Source organism: Ooceraea biroi, chromosome 8, assembly GCF_003672135.1.
Source record: "Ooceraea biroi isolate clonal line C1 chromosome 8, Obir_v5.4, whole genome shotgun sequence".
Lineage (NCBI taxonomy): Eukaryota > Metazoa > Arthropoda > Insecta > Hymenoptera > Formicidae > Ooceraea > Ooceraea biroi.
Window position 1 is genome coordinate 3158571 of NC_039513.1, and position 22034 is coordinate 3180604.

Sequence of the window (22034 nt, forward strand, 5' to 3'; positions counted from 1 at the left end):
GGGCGATGAAAGTAGCCGCGTTCAGCCTTTATCTTTGCAGATCCGTCATGAAGTCCACGAAATCATCAGGTTCGGAATGGTTTGAAGGTTTGAAGCAGTGAACGGTTGCCTAGGTACCGCAAGTGAACGAGTGTGTTTGACGTAAACAAAGCTGGTTTGTCACAGCGTCTGGAGTGACACGTCTTGGGTATCAGTCGTTTGACAGCCGTTTTGGTACAAGATGACATCGCTCGATTTGCGGCAGCAGAAGCTGGAACAACAGGTACGACTTTAACAGTAAATAAAGCAAGGCATTTACCTCTAACACACAAACCTCTTCTCAGGCATGTAACCTTATTCCCTGTGTCCAATGCGCTGTCACACAGCGACTGTTTTAACTCGAAAAATGTCAGCTATGTCGTTAAAAGTTGTTATTGTACAAAAAACTCGAAAAGAGTTTATCGATCTTGTACTGTTGAATATGTAAGCACCTACAAAAAAGACTGCGAACGTAGCTTTACCTTCGATTATTGCTCGATGAATAATTAACGAACACTTGAGCTAATAATAGCTAATAATAGCTTTAGTGAATTGTATTTTGTTCTGTTTGTAGAATAAGATTATTATTAATAAATTACAGTATATAACGATTATTTCATGTATTATTTTAAAAATTAGTTTAAAAATTGTGTATGTTATAACATTACAGAGAAATTTTAAATTTGATTTTTTGAACTTGAAATTACGTAAAAGTTGATGCTGTTTTAATACAAAAGGTGATTTAATAGAGATTTAAGTCAAATTTAAATGATAATATTGTAAATCAAAATATTCAGGTTTTTATTTTTATTTTATTTTTGTTACTTTGAATTGGCAATTTGTATTTTATGTTACATCTTAATTATGTATCTTAATTTGTGTGCGTTATTTAATATAGAGGCAATTAATTGCGCAAAAAATGAAGCAAAAAAGGCAAACTGGTGCTGGTGGGATGGTACAGGCATCTAATGTTTCCAGTGCACAGCTTACGTACCATTCCAACAAATGGATGAATTCAAACAAAGAACTTCATGGTAATGTAAAGAAATGTTTATTATTATCAATAATTCGTAATATAAGAATGTATAAGAATTATAATAAAAATACTGTTACATAATTACAGCATATGATGGCCCACTACAATATAGTATGTCTCAAGCATATGTGGATGTAGGACCTTACAGAGAAAGGAAAGATAGCGAAGGGATAATTAACGGTAAATTTGATGTCTCATATTATTTAGATAGAAAATAGTAATGTTCTCTATTATTAACTAAAAATATTTTATCATCAATATAAAAAAAATCGTTCGTGCGAACATCTTATTATTTTTAATAATTCCCAATATTTTTATTTAGAAGATTTTATCAAAAGCATTAATTGTAAATATTTAATGCGTTTCTTAGTAGGCATGATCAATGATAGAAGTCCATACGAAGGTTCGCAAGGTGCTGATTGCGCCGATGAAGAGTCATCGCCTATAGACTTGCACTCGCCCGCGGAGACTTTACCATGTTCCTCGCCACTGCGAGTGGCACCATCGGAAGACACTACTGCTCTCAGTAGTAGAGACAAGAATTCTTCCGTATGTAATGTAATCTTTTACAGATATACATATATGCTATGTTAATTTTCTTCTATTCTATTTTATTCTTGAATTTTTTAAATTTATACTAAATTAATTTTTTAATTGTTTTGAATTTTTGAAATTTATACTAGACAGATATAAAATCTAATACTAAAGTAATTATTTTGTATCTTGATTCTGCAGAGTCCAGAATTAGAAGGCAACGTGGAAGGCAACATTGAACAGTTCGTGTTGCAGCCAGCGAATAAGAAGATGCATTACAAGTGTCGAATAACGCGCGACCGAAAAGGAATGGATCGTGGTTTGTATCCAACTTACTTCTTGCATCTAGAACGTGATTATGGGAAGAAGGTACTTCTTTGCATTCGCATATTTTGATAGCTGTCATATATATATATGTATGTATGTCTGCTATATATTTTGCATACGATTGTATTTGCAGATTTTTTTACTGGCTGGTCGGAAAAGAAAGAAAAGTGCAACAAGCAATTACTTGATCTCGACCGATCCTACGGATCTCTCAAGAGGCGGGGAATCTTATGTCGGTAAACTTCGATCGAACCTTCTTGGGACGCAATTCGCTATATACGATAACGGGTACTCGTTGATGAAGGATGACAAGCAGCGCGATGAGCGCTTTAATCCGCGGCAGGAACTAGCCGCAGTCGTATACGACACGAATGTTTTAGGTTTTAAAGGGCCACGTAAAATGACTGTTATTATACCGGGGATGACCCCCGATCAAAAGCGAGTCGAGATATGTCCGCGGGATGAATCGGACACTTTGCTTGGTAAGTTTCCCGCTTACCAGTGTAAAAGATTTTACATTTTATTATTATATAATTAATATATAAGTTGCTGATATATAAAAATTATATATCATAATTAAATTATGTTTATAATATATTAATATATTATATATAAATTATATATCAATTAAATTATGTTTATAATATATTCTTGTAGAGCGTTGGAAGTTGAAACATATGGACAATTTAATAGAATTACATAACAAAACTCCTGTGTGGAATGAGGAGACGCAATCCTACGTACTTAACTTTCATGGGCGAGTAACGCAGGCGTCCGTAAAGAATTTCCAAGTTGTCCACGACAGTGATGGTAAGGCGAGATCTAATGTTCCTTTATATTTTATATAATTTTGTATATTTTATTTTATATTTTATATAATTTTTTAATATATGTGAGTTTTCTGAAAGATTTACATGAAAATTATAATGATTGACGAATTATCGATATGATACTGATACAAGTTATAATCGATTTCAGTGGATTATGTTGTAATGCAGTTCGGACGTATCGCAGAGGATGTTTTTACGATGGATTACAGATTTCCCCTTTGTACAGTGCAGGCGTTCGCCATCGCTCTAAGTAGTTTCGACAGTAAATTAGCCTGCGAATAACAACGCGATCGAACGTCACCGATCGAATGCAGATGGTCAGATAAGTATATATATATATATATATATATACTTGCCTGCGAGTTACTACATCCTAAATCGTTAGCTTTGTAACGGACAATCAGTTGATTGAAGGTACTACGTTGAATATTACGTTAATGATACTCGGTATATCGAACCGTTTTATAAGATTACGATTACGATGCGACCTAACGAACGAGATAAATGTGAAATGGAAGTCACTATAAATGTGTGTTCACTTTCGTATCTCATAATGAATTTATTTCTATGCTAAACGCATAATGCGACTATTGTTCACGATATATTGATATAAAAGTGTTGAACCTGCATAAAATTCTTGATAATAACCGACGTTATATTTCAAGTATCGCGTGTTACTTCCGGCTGCTGTTAGTAAAAATAATTATGCGAATTCTATATCCAGCAATTTGGAAAACTAATGTAGTATATATTTATATATTGAATATTTAACATATTTGATGACTTTATGAATAATAATACATATACAGGGTGTTTGTGTAAATGATAAATTATAGTTACCGACAGTCACCGATTATTAAACTGTCATTGTTATTAGGTGTATGCGAAAGTTTTAGTTATTTTTCGCTTTACGCGCATAATATGTGCGATATGATTTGATAATTTAGTTATCAAAATATTTACCCCCGCTCTTTATGATTTTCTGTCGTCTCTTAGACAAATTTCGAATCTTTTTGGCGAAAAAAGTTTTTCCGCATTTCAGTCTTTACATTTCGAGAGACTATTCAGTTAGAGAGTATTAAGTAAATAAATTAATTGAAAGCATTATTTGAAAGTGGTAATATCAGAGCGCTAAAAAAAAAGACTAAAACTTTTTCATACACCTAATATTATAAAGTTCTGAAATCATCTATTCATCTATCATTCTACATAAAGCACACATATATGTATGAGAAACATATCGAGCACATCTTTAATCAAACTTTACTCTCTGATGATGTATGACAAATTAGTATTATTTTCTTTTTGTTTCTTTCTCTTGTTAACGTACTTGTTTACTTTCTCCCTTGCTTCGAAGAAAATTGAAGCTTTTTATTATAATACTAAAATTATTACTATTAAAATTATATTTATAATATATTAATTATTTAAAATTATATTTATAATATTATATTAATTAGTTTCAAAATCATATCTTTTTATATTTACATACCGTATTAATTTTGCACACACATACATACGGTACTTTTTACTATGTACAAGTAATAATAAAAAATTACTTGTAAATTACAAATGCGACGTGATATTTGGAAAAGCAATTTAAGATATACATCCAGGATTATTCATTATTCTCATATATTATATATATATATATATATACCGTGTATATTATGTATACCACACACACTTACTACTTGTACATTATGTAGGAAAACGACCAAAGTATTTTTACTGTACTTTTCATATGATCTTTTGTAAGCACATGATAGTTATTTAAGTAATGATTAATGATTAAGGAATTTGCCTGATGGGAAATTATTGCCTAAACGTTCAAGTATATAATTACTATGGTAACTCTTAATGCAACAGTGTTTTCGCACATATTCATCATACCAATACTTTAAATGAATCATAATACATAGCGGCAGCATTAACTATAATTTATATCAACGATTGCTAATCTTTTATATTTATTATTTACATTTTTTTCTATGAATCATCTTTTATATTTATTAATTACATTATTCATATTCCAATTCTGTATTCTCACAATTATTTATATTGCATTAACTCTGCTAATTTATTGCAATAAGATACATAAGTTATATTACTTCGATTTCATGCACGCTATCTGTATTTTATGTAATACTATTATAAAAATCTTTCTATATTTATGTCCGCTGACATAATCACGTAGCGAAATAATTAATCACTATTCAATGTAACACAGCTATATGTTTATTTATTTGTGTAATAATGTGGATTCAATTGGGGAGTATATATCTAGTCTTTTATTGTACTGATAATATTTTTGGTACATTAGCATTATGTTATTCTTTGATTGCGAATTACGGAAAGCGGGATACGGAAAACAAGGGATTTTGCAAGATTGCAGTTTTGTAAAGACAAGTGAATCAAGTTTGATTCTAATGGAATAGAAACTAGGTGAATGTATGTAATAATATATATTATTTATTATTACAATGTTTGTAAAAAAAGGTAACATTAAATATTTTCAGCATTATTTGGGCAGTAAAACTCGATAGATTAGTGAGCGCATTTTCTTAATTTTTGTATCCTTATGTATAAAAACCGCTGTTTGTATCTCTATTAATACAATAAAGGCACTTAAGGTCTAGCATTTATTGACATAAATAAAGATTACGATACGACGGTCACTTTTCCTTTTTTTATTATTTACAATAAGTATACACTACTCTGACGTTGTTTCCCAATTCGGATTTATAATTATAATTAAAATTCACGCGTTAGCATTACGCCTTTTAAGTAAGTGTTAGCAATGTAAGACTCTTCAGCTGAATATTCCTGAAATTGCGCATTGTACTATATCAATCGTTCTCGATAGAAATATTATAAATTTTTTATAATAAAAACGTTACTTGTATAAATAACCTTTTTATAATTTTATTCTGATATGTTTCAATTGTATAATTGACAATTTGCTGGCGGAATATTTGAGTTAAATTAGAGACGTCTTTTCTGAGCAAACAATGAAGAAAAGAGTATGGACGCTACCATTTGTTCATTGCGTCAGATAGAAATCCATACGATAAATCGAGGTGCAGCTTTGCAAGTTTTTTTAATAATGTATAAAAGTGAAAACTTTCTATAAAATGTATATATATATGTATATATTGATGATACAGCTACGATGTATCATCAATAACACGTGAACTTACAAAATATTTTTACGATTTCAATTATTTTTTGCTCACATACATCGAACTTGTGTATCAGACTTTCAATAGTAGATTTGTTCAAATACTGATGATACTAACGTGTGGACCGAACAAGTTTCTTGCATCATTATGTCAACCTGGTATAATTTCTTTATCTAATATAAGCGCGATATGTTTCACATTTGGCAAAACATTGGAACAAACGAACTTTTCAAAGGGAACATGTTCAAATTGTCGAACAGGACGGATGATCCGGAATTAGAGATTTGAATACTACCTTATTAAAAATGTCAGTTACACTCGCAGTCATCTGCTTTCACTTCTTGCGATTTCTGGCCGAATTGTTGTTTATCGTTATTTAACAGAAAATACTTAACGTTTTATAATGTTATATATTATTATTATTATATACAAATATTTGGATTTATTGTTGTTGCTTGTACGTACTAACTATCGTGTTATCAAAAAATAACTTTCTCCTTCGATTTATAGTAAAATACCGAATGGAAAATTTTGCTTCCTAGATTTTGTAGAAACTACAAACAACACCAATACTATCTGCAGCTTGGAACCATAGTTTTGGCAACAATAAAAACTGATAAACTTAAATGGTCTCATCTGCGATGTAGATAGCATGTTTCAACATTGTAATTAATAGCCAAACTTTCCAAGTATTTTACAAGTTTGTGTAATAATACATGAGAAAATAGTTTTTAATGCATATCAACAAGATCGTGCTTCGAGTCGTAAAAAAGAACAAACGCATATATGCATTTTACATCGGAATAATAACACACGACACGCGATACATTTTATATCATAAATGGAATACAAACCATGCCAATATTATTACTAACTCTTTTTATCGTCCCACTCTTGGAAGCTCAATAATACTGAATTTTTATCAGCTTCGAGAAAACCTTCATTATTATTATTACACAATAGAACTAAAAATATATCCTCGTTACTGTATCCTCACCACGTCCTGATTAAATTAAATTAAATTAAATTATGAGAAGCATGTTTGGACGCAAAAGCCACTCAAGGCGATCTGAGAACGGAATACACGTGAAATGTCAAACGGCACATGCAGAGAAACGGGAAAAATATTTACTCGTAAATATATACAATATATTTACGAGTAAATATTTTTCCCGTTTCTCTGCATGTTCGTACCGCTTGCAGTTTCACGTGTTCCCCTTTCTCAGATCGCCCTGAGTGGCTTTCGCGTTCGGCCGGGCGAATCTTAAAGCCGGTATACGCGACGCCGGTCTAGGAATTCCACTTATCACAGTAGCTGGCTTGCTTCTGGTACCCCAATTGGTCGGCTGTCTCAATCGAGTCTTACTCTCAACTTTAGGCACTAGTTGATCCGGATCCTACAAAACCGTACGTAATACGCTGTATTTGTAACTCTGCTTATGCAATAATTTATTCTAGATTCTATGAGTTCTTGAATCTTTCAAGCTTCGTCGACCGCGATGCATGAGCGGGTATAAATAAGCAAGATTATAAACAATTAACGTCGATATATGCTTTTCTCTTTCTTTAAATAAACATTGAGGAGAAAGAGAGAGAGAAAATAGTGTTTCGACAATAAATTTATATACCTAAACGGACATACGTACCTCTGTCTTATCACTTACTGTAACTTCATCCTTAGTCTTTGCAACGTTGTCTTCAGAAGTTCCTTAAAATACAAACATGTAACATTTTATTTATTTACTCACTTAATCTTTTAGCTTAGAGTTAGATTTCAGTTAAAATTAATTTCAATTATTTAATTATTTATTACCTTAATTTGATTTAAAAAAAGAAACAAAAGTTATATATAATTACCATCGTTGTTTAATGCATGACTAGACCCCATAGGACTTATTATCGGAGAACTACATTTCATACTCAAATCGGTATTTAACATTGCGTGTCTATCCATTTCGTTATATCCAACACCGTTCTTCAGAATCGGGGAAGGCAGATCCGTCTTAGCTTCGACCCAAGTGTTCTCTAGAACCCGTATGTTCGGTTTCACCGCTGAATCTTGTTTTAGACCTGAAAAATGCAAATTAGAAATTTCTAAAACGCGCTGTTTCCAGTGTCAATAAATTAGTTCTGCACTAAATTAATTTCAAATTCTAATTCAGGATCAGGCTAGTTTTATATCTTAAATATAAAACTATATTTTAATTATATGCATCCTTACTTTCCTCTTGCATTCGTACTAATTGATGTAACTGCTCGATATTCATCGCAGGCCTGGTACACGAATTCTGACTGCTGCTGTCGGAGCACGTACTCAGCCTGTCATCCAAATCGGGAGCGCTGTGAGCACTCTGGGTGCTCTCTATACTCTCCGTTGAGCCGGCGGTCAGACCTTTCATCGGAAACTGACTATTCGCATTCACGTTCATCTCGAGGAGCCGTTGCTCGGAACCGCTTTTCAGCTTGCCATACGGATGCAGCTTGCTCGGATGCAATTGCGATTTCTCCGCAATGTTCTGCACGATGTTCGGTTGCGAGCCCTTCATGTATCCGATGTTGGAGATGCAGCCGACGGGCAAGCCGCTCGCGGTGTGCCCGGCCTTCAACGAACCCGACACCAGATTCGGATTAGACTTCTGCAAGAATTGCGGTAATTTCGACAGCATCTTTCGCATGTTCCTGCCCTGCGCCTTAGGCGGTGGCGGCTTGCAAAACGTCCCGTCCAGATTCGGACGCGGTGTCTGCTCGGCGTTTCGATTCGTGTCAGTGCTGTCAGCCTTCTCGACGTAATTGTTGCCCTTCTTCGTGAACGTATAAAATTTACGCTGATCCGGCAATTCCTTTTGAGCGGCTGCGGTCTCGTTCCGGCTCGTGCACTGATTTGCCGCGGCCGTCAACGTCGATTTCCTATACGTGTTGTATCTGTTCGTAGGCGGAACGTCAATCTCGTTCTCACTATAGGCTGCGCAGATATTTGTCTTGGTGTTGTCCCTCGCGTGATCGGTGCGATCGCTATGATTGTACGTCGAGTCCAGCTTACGCTCGCCGCTCCGCTGAATCTCCGCCAGCAACTCGCGTCTCAGCGACGTGGCAGCTTTCCGCGTGGGGTACGAGGCTTGCCGCGACTGGTCCGGACGTTTCGTCGCGAGTTTCGACGCTGGATTCAGCACGTTAGGATTCATCGGCGTGGATTGATTACAGATAAGCACCTTGAACGATACGTCGAACGCGTTCTCGTCCGCGGGTGTCTCGAGAAATGTCGCGGGCTCCTCGATTTCCTCGGTCACGATGTCGCACGTCACGTTCAAATCTGCCGTGTTCGCGCGCGCTACAGACGTGTAGGTGTCGTTTCTAGTCGACGCCGGCAAATTTGCTCCCTCGGCATGCTCCGCCGAGGATAAATACGTAGTATCCAATGGCCTGATGTCGTTATCCGCTTGACCGCATGCTTTCACGAAGGTAGCGTCAACGTTACGTTCGGTCACGAAAGTGGAAGACAGAGCAGCCGCGTCAGTGTCTTCTTTGTCGAGACTCGGCCGCGATGCTGATGCTTCGCTAGGAGCTTCAGTGTCGTAAGTTTCATTTAAGCCTCTATTCAATTGAACAGGTGGTTCTTCGCAGAAAGTCTTGCTCAGAGAATGCGTGCGATCCAAGCTATTTTCTATGATTGTCTCATCGGCGGTTTGCATCACAAACGTTTCATTAATGCTGCTACTAGAATTCGACAATTCTTCTACGTTGCTGTCCTTTTTATCGGTATTCGTTGATGCTACCGGTACTATATCGCTTTTAATGACTGACAGATTCGCAAGTTCGTTCATAGATGAAGTAATGGACATGTATAAAAGAGAAGGCTGCGACACATTCATCAGTAAATCGCTGCTGAACTCGGGTTCGCCTAAATTTATGAACGAATCAATTCCTTTGGATTGTGACATGTTTAAGAAGGCCTCCATACTTTCTTGTCCCGATACTGGTACGAATGATTGATTGCTTGAAGCATTCATGGCCGCTTTCGCGGATGGCTTTAGCATCAGTGGCACGGATTCTTGGTCTTCGATCATTACGGGTAAGCTCTTTTCTTCCTGGATAACATAAGCAAGATTATACAATATTTTATGATCAAAGTCACACACGTGTGACGTTTTGTATAAATTTCAAAAATCATAAATTAAAATTCACTCATGTGAATAATATATCATGCATTTTGATTGCTATTAATAAGATAAAAATACTATTTTTTAATTCTCAAAGGAATGCTATCTTTAATTTTTATATCTATTTAATGCAATAAAAGATTAGATAGTAACATTAATTCAACTTACATCTTCTGTATGCGTAACATCTTTACTTGGAGGTTTCCATATACCTTTAATGGAAGGTGGTAATCCTTCGAAAATCGACTCGAAACTCATGCGAGCCGATCGTCTTTTAGGTCTCGTAAAGGTTCTTGTGTCAATACATTTTTTGTTATCTGGATAAACATTAAATTTCGTAATAATAAAGAACTTTATATATTTAAAATTCTATATAAATCAAGCTAAAAGTAACTAATAAATTTAGTGCAATATTAACACATATCATCATGTACCTCGAATATCCAGTTCTGGTTCTGTCTTCAGCCAGGCATACAGATCATGATTTGTAGATTCGGTTGAACATCGTGGAGGTATGTACAACCTAGAGATACAGATTGATTATATGATATAGTATTATCTTATATTCTTGAGAAATAATAAAAAATTAAATATTTGATATTAAAATGGACAGCAAGTATTAAAATAATTTTTCACTTGCACGTTTACTGCATTAAATGGTTTTTTTTAATGATTTTAAACAAATATTATTATAATGACCACTTCTTTTTACAAATAGTAAATACTCAGAGGAAAACATTTTATTCCGTAAGCGTAACATTATTTACTACATTCTTTCATAGATTTATTTCGATGAGTAGAAACAAAAGTCGCGAACGTAAATGATAACAAAAATAAAAATGTCAAGGAGTATTTAAGAGAATAATTAAGTTTGTTCCGCCAGAATAAACAATAAAACTCTTCTTTGAACAACCAAACTAGCAATTTATTAACACTCAGGCTAACACGACGTTTCGACCACAGTTCTGGTCCTTCTAAGTGTGAATGTGTAAAGTATGAGTCAATAATAATACTCAAAAGTCCTTTTAAAAGTCCAAATTCCATTAATTTGATAGGAAAAGATACAGAAAGACATGGTAAATCTTCCAAGCATTTATGATACTTTTGATCAGTAAACACAGCATGTTCACCTTGATCTCATTTGTTTGTTGATCTCCGACTCTTGCTGATGTGTCTCTCCAAGAGTCCATCTCGTGTTGCTTACATTCGTTTAAAGTCTTTTTCCATCAGTAAGTAGGTTTCCAATACTGTATTAATTTATCATTGCTCTGTATCTCAGTATGTTTTGTTAATTTTAGAAAAGGACCTTTTATTGACTATTATTATTGTCTATTGTCAATGTATGTAAACACTCACACTTGAGAAGGACCAGAACTGTGGTCGAAACGTCGTGTTATCCTGAGTGTTAATAAATTGCCAGTTTGATTTGATTGTTCAAAGGGGAGTTTTATTGAGTATTTAAGATGCGACGCAATTAAAGTACACTGACAAGCAGGTATACGCACCAATCGTCGTTGTCATCGAGCTCCAGGTCCGATAAATCAACGAGATCGATTTCATCGACGAGACAACCATCATGGATGTATCCTGTGCGCGTAAGAATCCCGTCCGGATCGGTCGCGTCCGCTGACATATTTCGCGACCGAGTATTATCGAGTCAACTGCATACATAGACACATATTTCGCAGTCCTGAAAATTTATCCCGAAAATACACACACGCGAAAATAACTCAGCGGGGGGAGAAAAAAAAGGGTCTTGTTCGTGACAGGCACAACGATCACGATGAAAGCGACGACTAGCGACGACTCGCTGCAATCCAGACCCAGGAGGGGGGGGGGGGGGGGGGCAAACCCTCTCTTGAAAAAAATGGAAACACTTTTCAGCGCCATCACTCTTCTGTGCCCGGAATGTGGCTGAAGATTGATCACGTGACGGGGCGTACGAATTTATGCATGCGCGCACAAAACTCTAATATATATTTTTATATAATTTCCAGCAAACACCAATTATCAATAACATAATAATGTCAATGTTACAATTTCCCACTCAACAATAACTCAACAAAAGAAATATAACAGTTGTGTTATAACCGTTACCAATTCTAATCTGTTACTAGATTTCTGTGTTACTAGATTGTTTGGGGATCCATAGTTTCTTTATGACGAGCCAATGACAATTCTGTTTTGCGACCAATGATAAAAATGTCGATAATTCACTAAAATGCCGCATTTACAAATAAACAGTAACGCGATGAGATTAGCTGTGTAATAGAAAATAGTATGATTATTATATAGATAAGTGTAGCTGGAAGAAAAAAATAAGAAAAATGAATGGAGAAAATAAATTAATAAATTTATCAGGAAATATCTAATTTTCTATTTTACCTGATTTCCTATTTTACCTAACATATATTCCCAGGATAGTTCTATATATAACATTTTTATCCGAACTGTTACAACTTACAACGTTTACAACTTTGCAATATTTTCAATAATTTCGTATTCCATTATATTCCTCTCGTACGGTCCAATTCGAAACGGTCGGACGTTCGCGAATCTCGAGAGTTTCGAGATTTCCTGCGCGTTGCCGAGAAATCGAGAAATCGCGATTCGCAACCGCCGTTACCCCTCTTCGTATCGTGCATTTACCCGCGGATCAACCGTTGAGTGGCAGCGACCGGTTCGTCTCGTGTGTTTCGTTGTTCGTTCCCTGGTTTGGTCAGATTAGGTTCTCTCTCTTCCCGTGCGAATCGATCCTGCGATTCAAAGGTATGCAACGTATGCAACGTACTCCTGATCGCCTGAGAAAAGTCGCGATTCCCCGTTGATTCATTGTCTATTCACGCGCATATTCGCCACGACGTTATTTCTCGCGCTCGTGCACTTTGTCCCCGCGTTACGTTCTTTTTTCATCCTTTACTTTTCGGGCAGGCGTTTTCCGCCAACCGGGACCCTCCTCGTCCCTCGTGTGCGCGTACCACGATCGTCACGGCGAAATTTCACGCGTTGGTATATCCGCATTGTTAATTTTACTCCATCATCGATGTCATTCCACGGTCTTTCCCCTTTTTTTTACTTTGCCGACGGTTTTGCGCCGCAGATCCAATTTACCGCATCTATCTCGTGTCTTCGTCCCGCCTCGAAATAACCTTTCGTGAACACGCTAGTCTCGAGACATCAATCTGCCGCGCAAAAGATCCTTATTCTGTCATAAAAAAATTATCGAACGAAATTATATGTTTGAAGGCGATTCGCAGTACGTAAATAAACGCGCGACTGGAAAATTTCTTTAACTGCTCAGCGCGTACCCTGCGAACTCCATGTATATAGCGTCTCATTTCACATGGCTGTGTCAAAAAACGCTCTATAATAATCTTGCGATTTCACCTTTTACATAGAGACCTTGATATATCGTAGTTCCAATGCACTCTACAAGCATTGCAATGTCACATTGTGCACTCTTGTCGTGTCTGTTTAAGGAATTTCACTATCCCTATGTTGATATACCTTGAATTTTCCATGTTACCTCATACAATTTATTTAATTTCATAGCTCAGTCATTAAAATGTTTTCTTGATGCTTTGCACTGCCTATCTTGAGATAAGAAGGCTTGGTCCTTTTTAACATCCCAAGAAAAAATTTTGTCTCAAATTACCCTTGCATTCACAAATATCTGATTATCAAGAATCTATATATATTCTCTAAAAGATAGATCGTTTTGATACTTATTATGTGTGATAATCAAGAGCTACTTGTACATGTCGTGTGCCTTGCCAGTTTTTAATTATATTGTTAGAATGAAGCATCGAGTATTATCTGCCAGCTGCTTGCTCCCTTTCTTTTGTTTGTACACCTTTGAATGTACACTTGTATAAATTTTGGCACTGCTTTGGTGACTAAGCAAATTAAGATGATTATACATATGTATAATACAGTGCAACACACACACACACACACAAGTAAAATTTTCAGTCTACATAAGATTTGACAAAATCACAATTGAAGAGGGTTCAACGATAGTTTGAATTCGCGATTTCGAAACTCAACGCTAAGAATTCTTAGATTAATAATAACTAGTTGGTGAAAGATAGAGGTAAACAATTTGATAGAGGGATACATTTGGATTATAGTAATATGACAACCGATCCTGAACGCGCCGTCAATACTAGCGGTACGGAATCCGTAGAAGATGAAGATGATAACACCCATCACAAAATTTTACGTAACACTGATGTGTTAGCTGCTCTTCGAGATGGTATTTCTGCACCAGGACTAGAGGTATTATCTCGCGTTTTGGCAAACTGTGTGTATATATATATATATATATATATATATATATATATCTGTGTATTATATATTAAACTTGTTTAAATTATCTGATCTGGTTAAAAACATGACACAAAATGATATTGCAAAAATCTTTCACTGAATTGCATGCTTCCTAATGCCTGTTTACTTCCGTTTTTCATGTTTCACTCGATCATCAAGTGACCAAGTTTCAACAGAATGAATACTTGATGTGTTCGTTTTGCAATTTGTTGAATTATGGATGCCTTCGTTATAATTTAAATAAAATTACATAATCATTCTCTAACGCTAATTCACTGTAAAATATCACAAATTGGCTTGGAATCTATTATTAGACCACAATCAATAGCTTATCGTCGTTACATTAATTGTTGAAGAATAAACTTCGGGAAAAGTATTAAATTATGATATAAAAGTATGTTTAATATATATCAAAACTTTTTACACAAATGCAATTACATTTTTAGCAAATGCAGTCTCTTCCTGCTCCCGTCAAACGCAGGATTAAAGCACTGAAACAACTGCAGCTTGTTACTACTAACATCGAAGCTAAATTTTACGAAGAGGTCCATGCCTTGGAATGTGAATATTATAAAATGTGCGCGCCCTTGTACGAGAAACGGAGTGAGATAATATCGGGCGCTTACGAGCCAACTGATGAGCAGTGCGTTTGGGAGAGCGATGAGGATGAGGAAATACTAAATAATTACATGAAAGTAAAGGCGAAGATCGAGGATGTTGCAGAAGAGAAGAAGGATGAGTATGTCTTTACGATAAATTATGTATCATCATTTATTCGTATAAAATATTAAAACAAAATTAAATTTATTCAGACAAATGTAACTAATTGCTTTAATGTGTACAATACAACTTCAGGGCAGAAAATGAAGACGACACTAAAGGTATTCCGGATTTCTGGCTAACAATATTTAAGAATGTAGGTACACTAGCTGACATGGTCCAAGAACACGATGAGCCAATTTTGAAGCATCTGAACGATGTTAAAGTGAAGTTCCTGGAGTCGAATCCAATGGTGAGTCGATATAGCACAATTAATAAATTTAAAAAAAAAAGGAAGAAAATCAGATAAATAAAGATTGACGTGTACCTCTCTTCAGGGATTTATCTTGGAGTTCCATTTCACGGCAAACGAATACTTCTCCAATACAGTGCTTACTAAAGAATACATCATGAAGTGTACGCCGGACAAGAACGATCCGTTCAGCTTTGAAGGGCCCGAAATATACAAATGCAAAGTAAAATTGCATTTATTTCACTTAATTTTTAGTTTTAGTAAGATTGCGATGCTGAGTGTAAGGATTTTTCTCGTAGGGCTGCGTGATCGATTGGAAGAAGGGCAAGAACGTTACGGTGAAAACCATTAAGAAGAATCAGAAGCACAAATCCCGAGGGTCTATGCGTACCGTGACCAAAACCGTTCAAAATGATTCCTTCTTTAATTTCTTCAGTCCGCCAAATGGTAATCATAACTTTCAAGTGTATCTTATTTACTTTCCTTCGATTTATGTTCGTCCCATTCAAAATTATCACAACGAACGCTCGTTCTAGTGCCAGACGATTCAGAAGCTGATCTAGATGAAGACACCCAGGCTCTTTTAACAAGTGATTTCGAGATCGGTCATTACATCAGAGAACGCATAGTTCCTAGGGCCGTGCTCTATTATACAGGTGATTTCGAATTTGGAGCGTAATTACGATCGCGAATAAAAGAAATTAATTTATAATTATAAATTAATTAATTTGTAATTATAAAATTCAAATTTCGTGAATTCCCAAACAATTGCTTCACGAAGTACGACTGATTTCAGGCGAGGGTCTGGAGGATGAGGATGAGGATTACGAAGATGAGGAGGACGGAGACGATGACGAGGATGTTGACGAGGAGGATGAGGAGGAGGAAGCCTCTCCTACTAATGCGCCTTCAGGTGGGAAACAAGGCGATCCCAATGAGTGTAAACAACAGTAGAATTATATTAATTGCAACGTAATGAAAAAAAAAAGAAAAATCGATCGTTCGTGCGTTACAGTATGCAACAACACACTAACGACATCTCTGACCGATAACTACCTAGATAATCCTGCACCTCGCGGCTCCAAATGTAATCCCTCGTTCTTCGTACCAATCATCTAATCATATCATATCTCCTATTCCAGATCAAGTCTAGAATCTCTTTACATACATACACACACACACACACCAGCGATATACAAACATTGCATAAAAGAAATTGTGCGTACCACACACACTAGTTTTATTCGCCGTTGACGATGAGTAAGACAACATGCCTCATATACCTGTGCTATAAGGTCTAATGTTATAAGTATATGATATGATTGCTCGCTTTCGGACACTGATTATTGTCAATTTTTAATTGCTTCATTTTATACTACTTGTTACGTTTATATGCGCCAACAGAGAGAGAGAAAGAAAGAAAGAGAGAGAGAGAGAAAGAGGTTGTTTAAATTCTTTTTCGAGAAACGCACGTTGCTCTATGAACAAATTTTTGGGTACTGTTAAAGCATTTTTAATACAAAAGTGGAGAAAAAAATTTCATCAGGTGCTGCAGTGTTTTTTTTCAATCTTCCTTCTTTATTCCTTTACAAAACATCCTTCCAAAAAAACATCTGTAAGAAGATCGAATTTTTGGTATTATTATTTACACTTTATATTGCTCTCGTCTACAAATTTGTTTTTTACGGAAACGCTTTCCGGCTTCGATTTAGTGTTGCGTCGCGACACATGCGACATGGTTTTTTCGCGAGTACAATTTTAACGTGTTACAAAACGCACTATGTCAGGTATATATGAAAAATATAAAAAAAAGAGATCCGCGCGACATTCGATTGACAAAATTCTCGAATATCACTAGAGAAAATTGAAGATTCACGAAGGACTAATTTTCGAAATTCAGTTTCATCTTTTACGAAACATACTTCTCTCGAAGTGCTAGGTAACATTTACGTTATCTTGTAACTCATAGTTATCTTTTATTCCTAATTTTATTTCTATTCTATGTGAATACGGAAGGCTTCAGTGTATCTTGTTTCGTAAATATATAATATCGATCGTGCTTTAGAAAAAGCCATTTACTCGGTATATGACAGTATATTACTTCCGGGAAATTTAAAAGACCTTCAAGCTACTGTACTAAAATTGAAAATTTACAATTAACGCGCAAAACTGGACGCGTAACGATACATGGTTGCATAACATGTTTATCTATCTATATTCTGAATTTTATATGTGTGTGTGTGTGTGTGTGTGAACATGTTTTTATGCATACTGAATTTGTGATGAGTACTTAAATATGTTGTATTATATTAAAAAATACGATATACATGCTGCTGCAATATTGTACGTCAATAGGGCCAAGAACGAACACCATTAAAAACGAGCAAGTCAATTACTGCAAATTAATGTCCGATTAATGTTCGTTATAAATGGATATTAAGAAGAGCAGACGTGTTACGTGGCACATCGCTGTTAGAAATGATCTACGCCATGAGCACATTGACAGTGCAATCTTACACAGCATAAACTGTAATACTCTTGTACCATGCGGTACAAGGATATATATATATATATATGTATACATATATAAGGACAAATTCTTAAGTCTAAAAAAACAAAGCAAATTTGATATCAATAACGGTACCTAAAATGTCGAAATAAATAAACTGTACAAAGATTGAAAAATTGATCGAAATGCATGCAACTAATTTTGCAGTGATAGAATTCAAAATGGGTTCAGCCGTTTTTTTTATTCATTCACTGGGATATATTTAATCGTAAATACGATGATAATAAATACAAAATCGCTTTGCTTACGATTATCATTATTATTCGGGCACTTCACTTTTTTTGATTCGAATTTACTCGTTTGTATTGTACCGTGTTGGAAACAGCGCTCGTCGTTACTTTAATACAATCTTCTCTGAAAAAAATGCTTATAAAAATATAATCTTTCGATTATGCAATTATCTCTCCCTTTATCTGATCTCGCGCATTAATATAACGACAAAATCAAAATCAATTATTGGAAATTTTAAGTTTAGTAGTTACGCTGTAAGATATATATATATATAGTAGCAGGCGCAATAAAAGTAGGAGAGGGAGAGCCAGGTACGTTCTTGCTTCTGCAAAACGTACCGAACACACTTTAACAGAGAAATAAAAAAAACTGTACGCTTTCCTTCCATTTTGTGGAACGGTAGGTCAGTCTTGCTAGGTCTCGAATTCCCTCCTCTTGCGATATACGTAAGGCTTTCAAAAGAGGTTCGTTATTAATTACCAATTTATACACAGAGATAATTGCTTCAATTCTGTGTTCGTCGGACAACAGTATTCTTGACTATGCGCTTTCTTCCTCGCGCTCGCATGACACCGGTTCTGTACTGCGCGGCAATAGCAGAGACACGTGACCGTACCTAAAAATAGACTCACAATAATTATCATCACCGCAATTTATTATATATTTTATTTACACAAAATCCATCATCATCATTAGACTGTTATCAATATGTTTGTTTCATTACTTCTTATTTCTGTATTTTTCTTGTATCGCCTGTTGCCGGATGTTGGGAGCGCTGTGGAAAGTCTTGTCCAAATGGGAGATGCACTCCGTAAGATTCTTCAAACTGTATCCCGTCGACAGCTCCAGTTCCTCCGGCCAGATCTCCTCGTGTAACGTGTGCCGTGCGAGCGCTATTGCAGACGCAGCTAAGTGGCTGGGCAAGTACTGCAGATATGGATCTGCTTCGAGCAACGACAATTCGCAAAAGTACTAAAATGAAAAAAAAAAAAAAAAAAAAAAACAGTGATGAAAGATGGAAGATAAAGTCGGGAAAAAATCAGTTTGAAGAAATATGATATCTGAAAAAACAGGAAAAATGATGATTTTTATTCGAACTTACCATTGCCAAGTACCTAATTTTATCTGACAAGTTGTTGCTGACACAAAATTTCATGAGAAATGTAAGGGGCGTTGGCACAGTTAGATCAAACGCGAGAACTCGCAGAATCAAGTTTTCCATTCGTATCACCTGTGTTTTCGTATATGTATCATCCGTGATATATACAAATTCGTTTACATCCGGTGGATAAATCTCCTCGTATTTCCTATTAAAAATATACACTTTAATTTATTTTTATTCTCCATATAAAATAATAATCTTAAATTTATAAAACCTCGTCTACACTGGCAAATTTATTGTCGAAAACGCACAACGTTTCGACCTATATCTTTCCTGGAGGAACGAAGGAATTATTTTGAAATCTTAAATTTCTTTAAAAAAAGGTAAATCAGACCGCAGAATGTCTAATAAGATATTTCTTAAGACCTTATACGCCGGTGATTATTAAACTTACGCTGCAATGAACATAGCAGCAGCTCCAACAAGTTGCAATTTCGATCTTACGACACTCATGTATGAGAGAAAGCGATCTATATACGAAACAGCCAAATATAGCGTCTCGTTGTGTAATCGGTATTCCTGAACTACCTCCACGAGCCAGTCTATCAGTATAGATCTCATCGAGTACGTGATATCAGGTTGTTTCTTCATGTAACCAGGTTTGGGTCTATGAAGTGTCTGAGGAAAGATATGTAAATAAAAACTATAACATCAAAATAGAGTGAATTACTTGAACATTGTTTTTCTTGGTAGACGTAGAATTCAGATCAAAATATTTAAATAATTCCTTTTTAAATTGCTCGATGAGAGTTTGTCAATTTAATATCTCAATATCGATTTACATTTCTAAGTAAACAAATACATACCTCTGATATCCGTAAATAATTATATATATCATCCCTATATTCTTCTACATCAAAAATAACCTTTTCACGTTTAAGATATCCATTGTTCACGAACTCGTCTTTGAGGGTATTAGTACTACATGAAGCAGACTTCTCCGCTGACATTCCCAATGACATGGGACTGTCCTTGAAGAGGTCGTCATCCTGCTTCTTCTGATCGTCTTCTTTATAAGTGTTAAGGAACGCTACGCGACTTGTAGCGACAGACGTATCCGCTTCTAATCTTTCATACTCTCTTTCAGATCTTGTGATCTTCACAGTCTCTTGAACAATTTCAGTTTCCCTCTTTTCCTTCAAGTGAGCTTCCGTGAGCTGAACAGATATCTCTCTTTCCGAATTATCTTCGTATATTTGAAAGTTCGATTCTGTCTTGCTTTTATAAATTTTCAGCGACTCATGATGTGTGCAAGATTTGGGCTTAATGTTCTTTTCTTCTTTGCAAATCTCCTGTTGAAGAAAGAAGAATGAATACAATCATGCATATTATTTGTACTCAACACAGCGTTCCAATAATTAAAAATAATAATTGAACATATGTTATCTTAGTTTTTATACCAATATATGAAAATTAATTCAATTTCCATAAATGTAGCAAACTTGCAAACAAGGTTTCTGGAAGCTAAATGTGCAAGATAGAACCTTGACAGGGTTATTGGTACATACTTCTACTTCTATGACTTTTACGACATCACTATACAGCATCGAGTTACTCCAATGCTTGCCAAAATCACTGCCAATTACCTCCTCTGTGAAGAGGATCCAAAATTAAGATCAAAGCACTTGAGAATCTAATTCATACACAACAAGTCATAGAAATACACACAATCGCGCGAATCAAGGTTCCAACTTGCCCATTTGACTTGTAAATTATAACAAAGTCTTTAATTAATTAATAATATTTACAATTTTATAACAGTAATATGAAAACATTACACAAGAGTAATACTTAAATAATTTCATGCATGTGTCGTAGCAGATATATTTTTTTCTTAATTAATCTTTATGTTTATATTATTTGTATTTGTATTATCGGAATTTTACTTGGGGAATCCGCTAAAGGCGCGAATGCGTAACGGTTAGGCACGTCGAAACACGTTAGTGATCGGCCAATATTTCGAGGGAAAGGCAAGAAGACACGTAAAAGAAGAATGAAAATGACGAAAGGAAAAAACAAGGAGAAGACAAATACGTACGGGCTTCGTCACGTTCCGTAAGAAATTATTGTGCAGCGGCCCAAGGACGGAGCGTTTGTTCTGTTGTTGCAACGCTTGCGTGTGCGTGCTCACGATGCTGTAGTTTTCCTTACCGCGGCCGCGTGGATCGGCCGCGGTGTGATTTTCCTGATCCTCCTGATGCATCCTAGTCGTAGCCATTGTACTTCACTCGTTTTTTCAGATTTCGTTTGCTCCAGAAAAGGTTTTCCGTTTACGTGTATGATGAAAGTTAGGCTATGAATCGTGGGATCGGGATAGTTTTTCTCGCCGGGTCAACACACCGGGTAAAAAGAGCGTTCTGCCGAGAAATAATACGCGAGCCCGCCCTGTTTACTCCGCGTCCACGACGAAATCTTGCAATCCCGATTACTTACAGCCAGCCGAGCATGGTAAAACGCCGCGGAAATGTTCGCGCAATCATCAACCAGCGAGCTTCGATTGCCGTTCGATTTCAAACAAGGAAACTCCAACAGCTGGCGGGACGTTACAGAGCGTTGCGCGAAACTGGCCAATCGCAAGCGTGGCTGAACCGTGGGAAACGTACTGGCCAATCACGACGTTGCCTGACGTTCTTGCGTTCGTAAAGGC

General features: G+C 35.8%; 4 protein-coding genes across 9 annotated transcripts; 2 read left to right on the plus strand and 2 right to left on the minus strand.

Annotated features, from left to right (window-relative positions):
• The first annotated feature begins 122 nt into the window (after positions 1-122).
• On the plus strand, positions 123-4043 carry LOC105287816 (protein king tubby). 2 transcript variants are annotated; one of them, XM_026971665.1, is made up of 8 exons: positions 123-262; positions 917-1052; positions 1142-1234; positions 1425-1603; positions 1790-1957; positions 2049-2397; positions 2573-2725; positions 2894-4043. In XM_026971665.1, exons 1-8 carry the CDS (start codon positions 221-223, stop codon positions 3025-3027), a joined length of 1254 nt encoding a protein of 417 aa, XP_026827466.1. In that variant the 5' UTR covers positions 123-220; the 3' UTR covers positions 3028-4043. The 2 variants fall into 2 exon arrangements, with proteins under 2 accessions (XP_026827466.1, XP_026827467.1); XM_026971666.1 differs by having other exon boundaries at positions 1428-1603.
• A 1152-nt stretch (positions 4044-5195) lies between these two features.
• LOC105287818 lies at positions 5196-11902 on the minus strand. Of its 3 annotated transcripts, none has more exons than XM_011353614.3 (8): positions 11590-11902; positions 10519-10607; positions 10253-10401; positions 8149-10012; positions 7785-7997; positions 7574-7635; positions 7138-7324; positions 5196-7045 (listed from the first exon to the last, which is right to left on the minus strand). In XM_011353614.3, the coding sequence occupies exons 1-8, from the start codon at positions 11715-11717 to the stop codon at positions 6987-6989; spliced, it is 2751 nt and encodes a 916-aa protein (XP_011351916.1). In that variant the 5' UTR covers positions 11718-11902; the 3' UTR covers positions 5196-6986. The 3 variants fall into 3 exon arrangements, with proteins under 3 accessions (XP_011351916.1, XP_011351918.1, XP_019889987.1); XM_011353616.3 differs by having other exon boundaries at positions 5196-7038; positions 7131-7324; XM_020034428.2 differs by having other exon boundaries at positions 5196-7324.
• A 699-nt stretch (positions 11903-12601) lies between these two features.
• LOC105287820 (nucleosome assembly protein 1-like 1-B) lies at positions 12602-16832 on the plus strand. 2 transcript variants are annotated; one of them, XM_011353620.3, is made up of 8 exons: positions 12602-12853; positions 14215-14362; positions 14860-15152; positions 15269-15425; positions 15511-15648; positions 15725-15872; positions 15962-16081; positions 16222-16832. In XM_011353620.3, exons 2-8 carry the CDS (start codon positions 14219-14221, stop codon positions 16377-16379), a joined length of 1158 nt encoding a protein of 385 aa, XP_011351922.1. In that variant the 5' UTR covers positions 12602-12853; positions 14215-14218; the 3' UTR covers positions 16380-16832. The 2 variants fall into 2 exon arrangements, with proteins under 2 accessions (XP_011351922.1, XP_011351923.1); XM_011353621.3 differs by lacking the exon at positions 14215-14362 and having other exon boundaries at positions 12609-12853.
• Positions 16833-17054: 222 nt separating this feature from the next.
• LOC105287821 (cyclin-A1) lies at positions 17055-21923 on the minus strand. Of its 2 annotated transcripts, none has more exons than XM_011353623.3 (6): positions 21426-21923; positions 20194-20679; positions 19782-20005; positions 19328-19532; positions 18950-19152; positions 17055-18841 (listed from the first exon to the last, which is right to left on the minus strand). In XM_011353623.3, the coding sequence occupies exons 1-6, from the start codon at positions 21603-21605 to the stop codon at positions 18766-18768; spliced, it is 1374 nt and encodes a 457-aa protein (XP_011351925.1). In that variant the 5' UTR covers positions 21606-21923; the 3' UTR covers positions 17055-18765. The 2 variants fall into 2 exon arrangements, with proteins under 2 accessions (XP_011351925.1, XP_011351924.1); XM_011353622.3 differs by having other exon boundaries at positions 18950-19197; positions 21426-21922.
• Between the last annotated feature and the right edge of the window lie 111 nt (positions 21924-22034).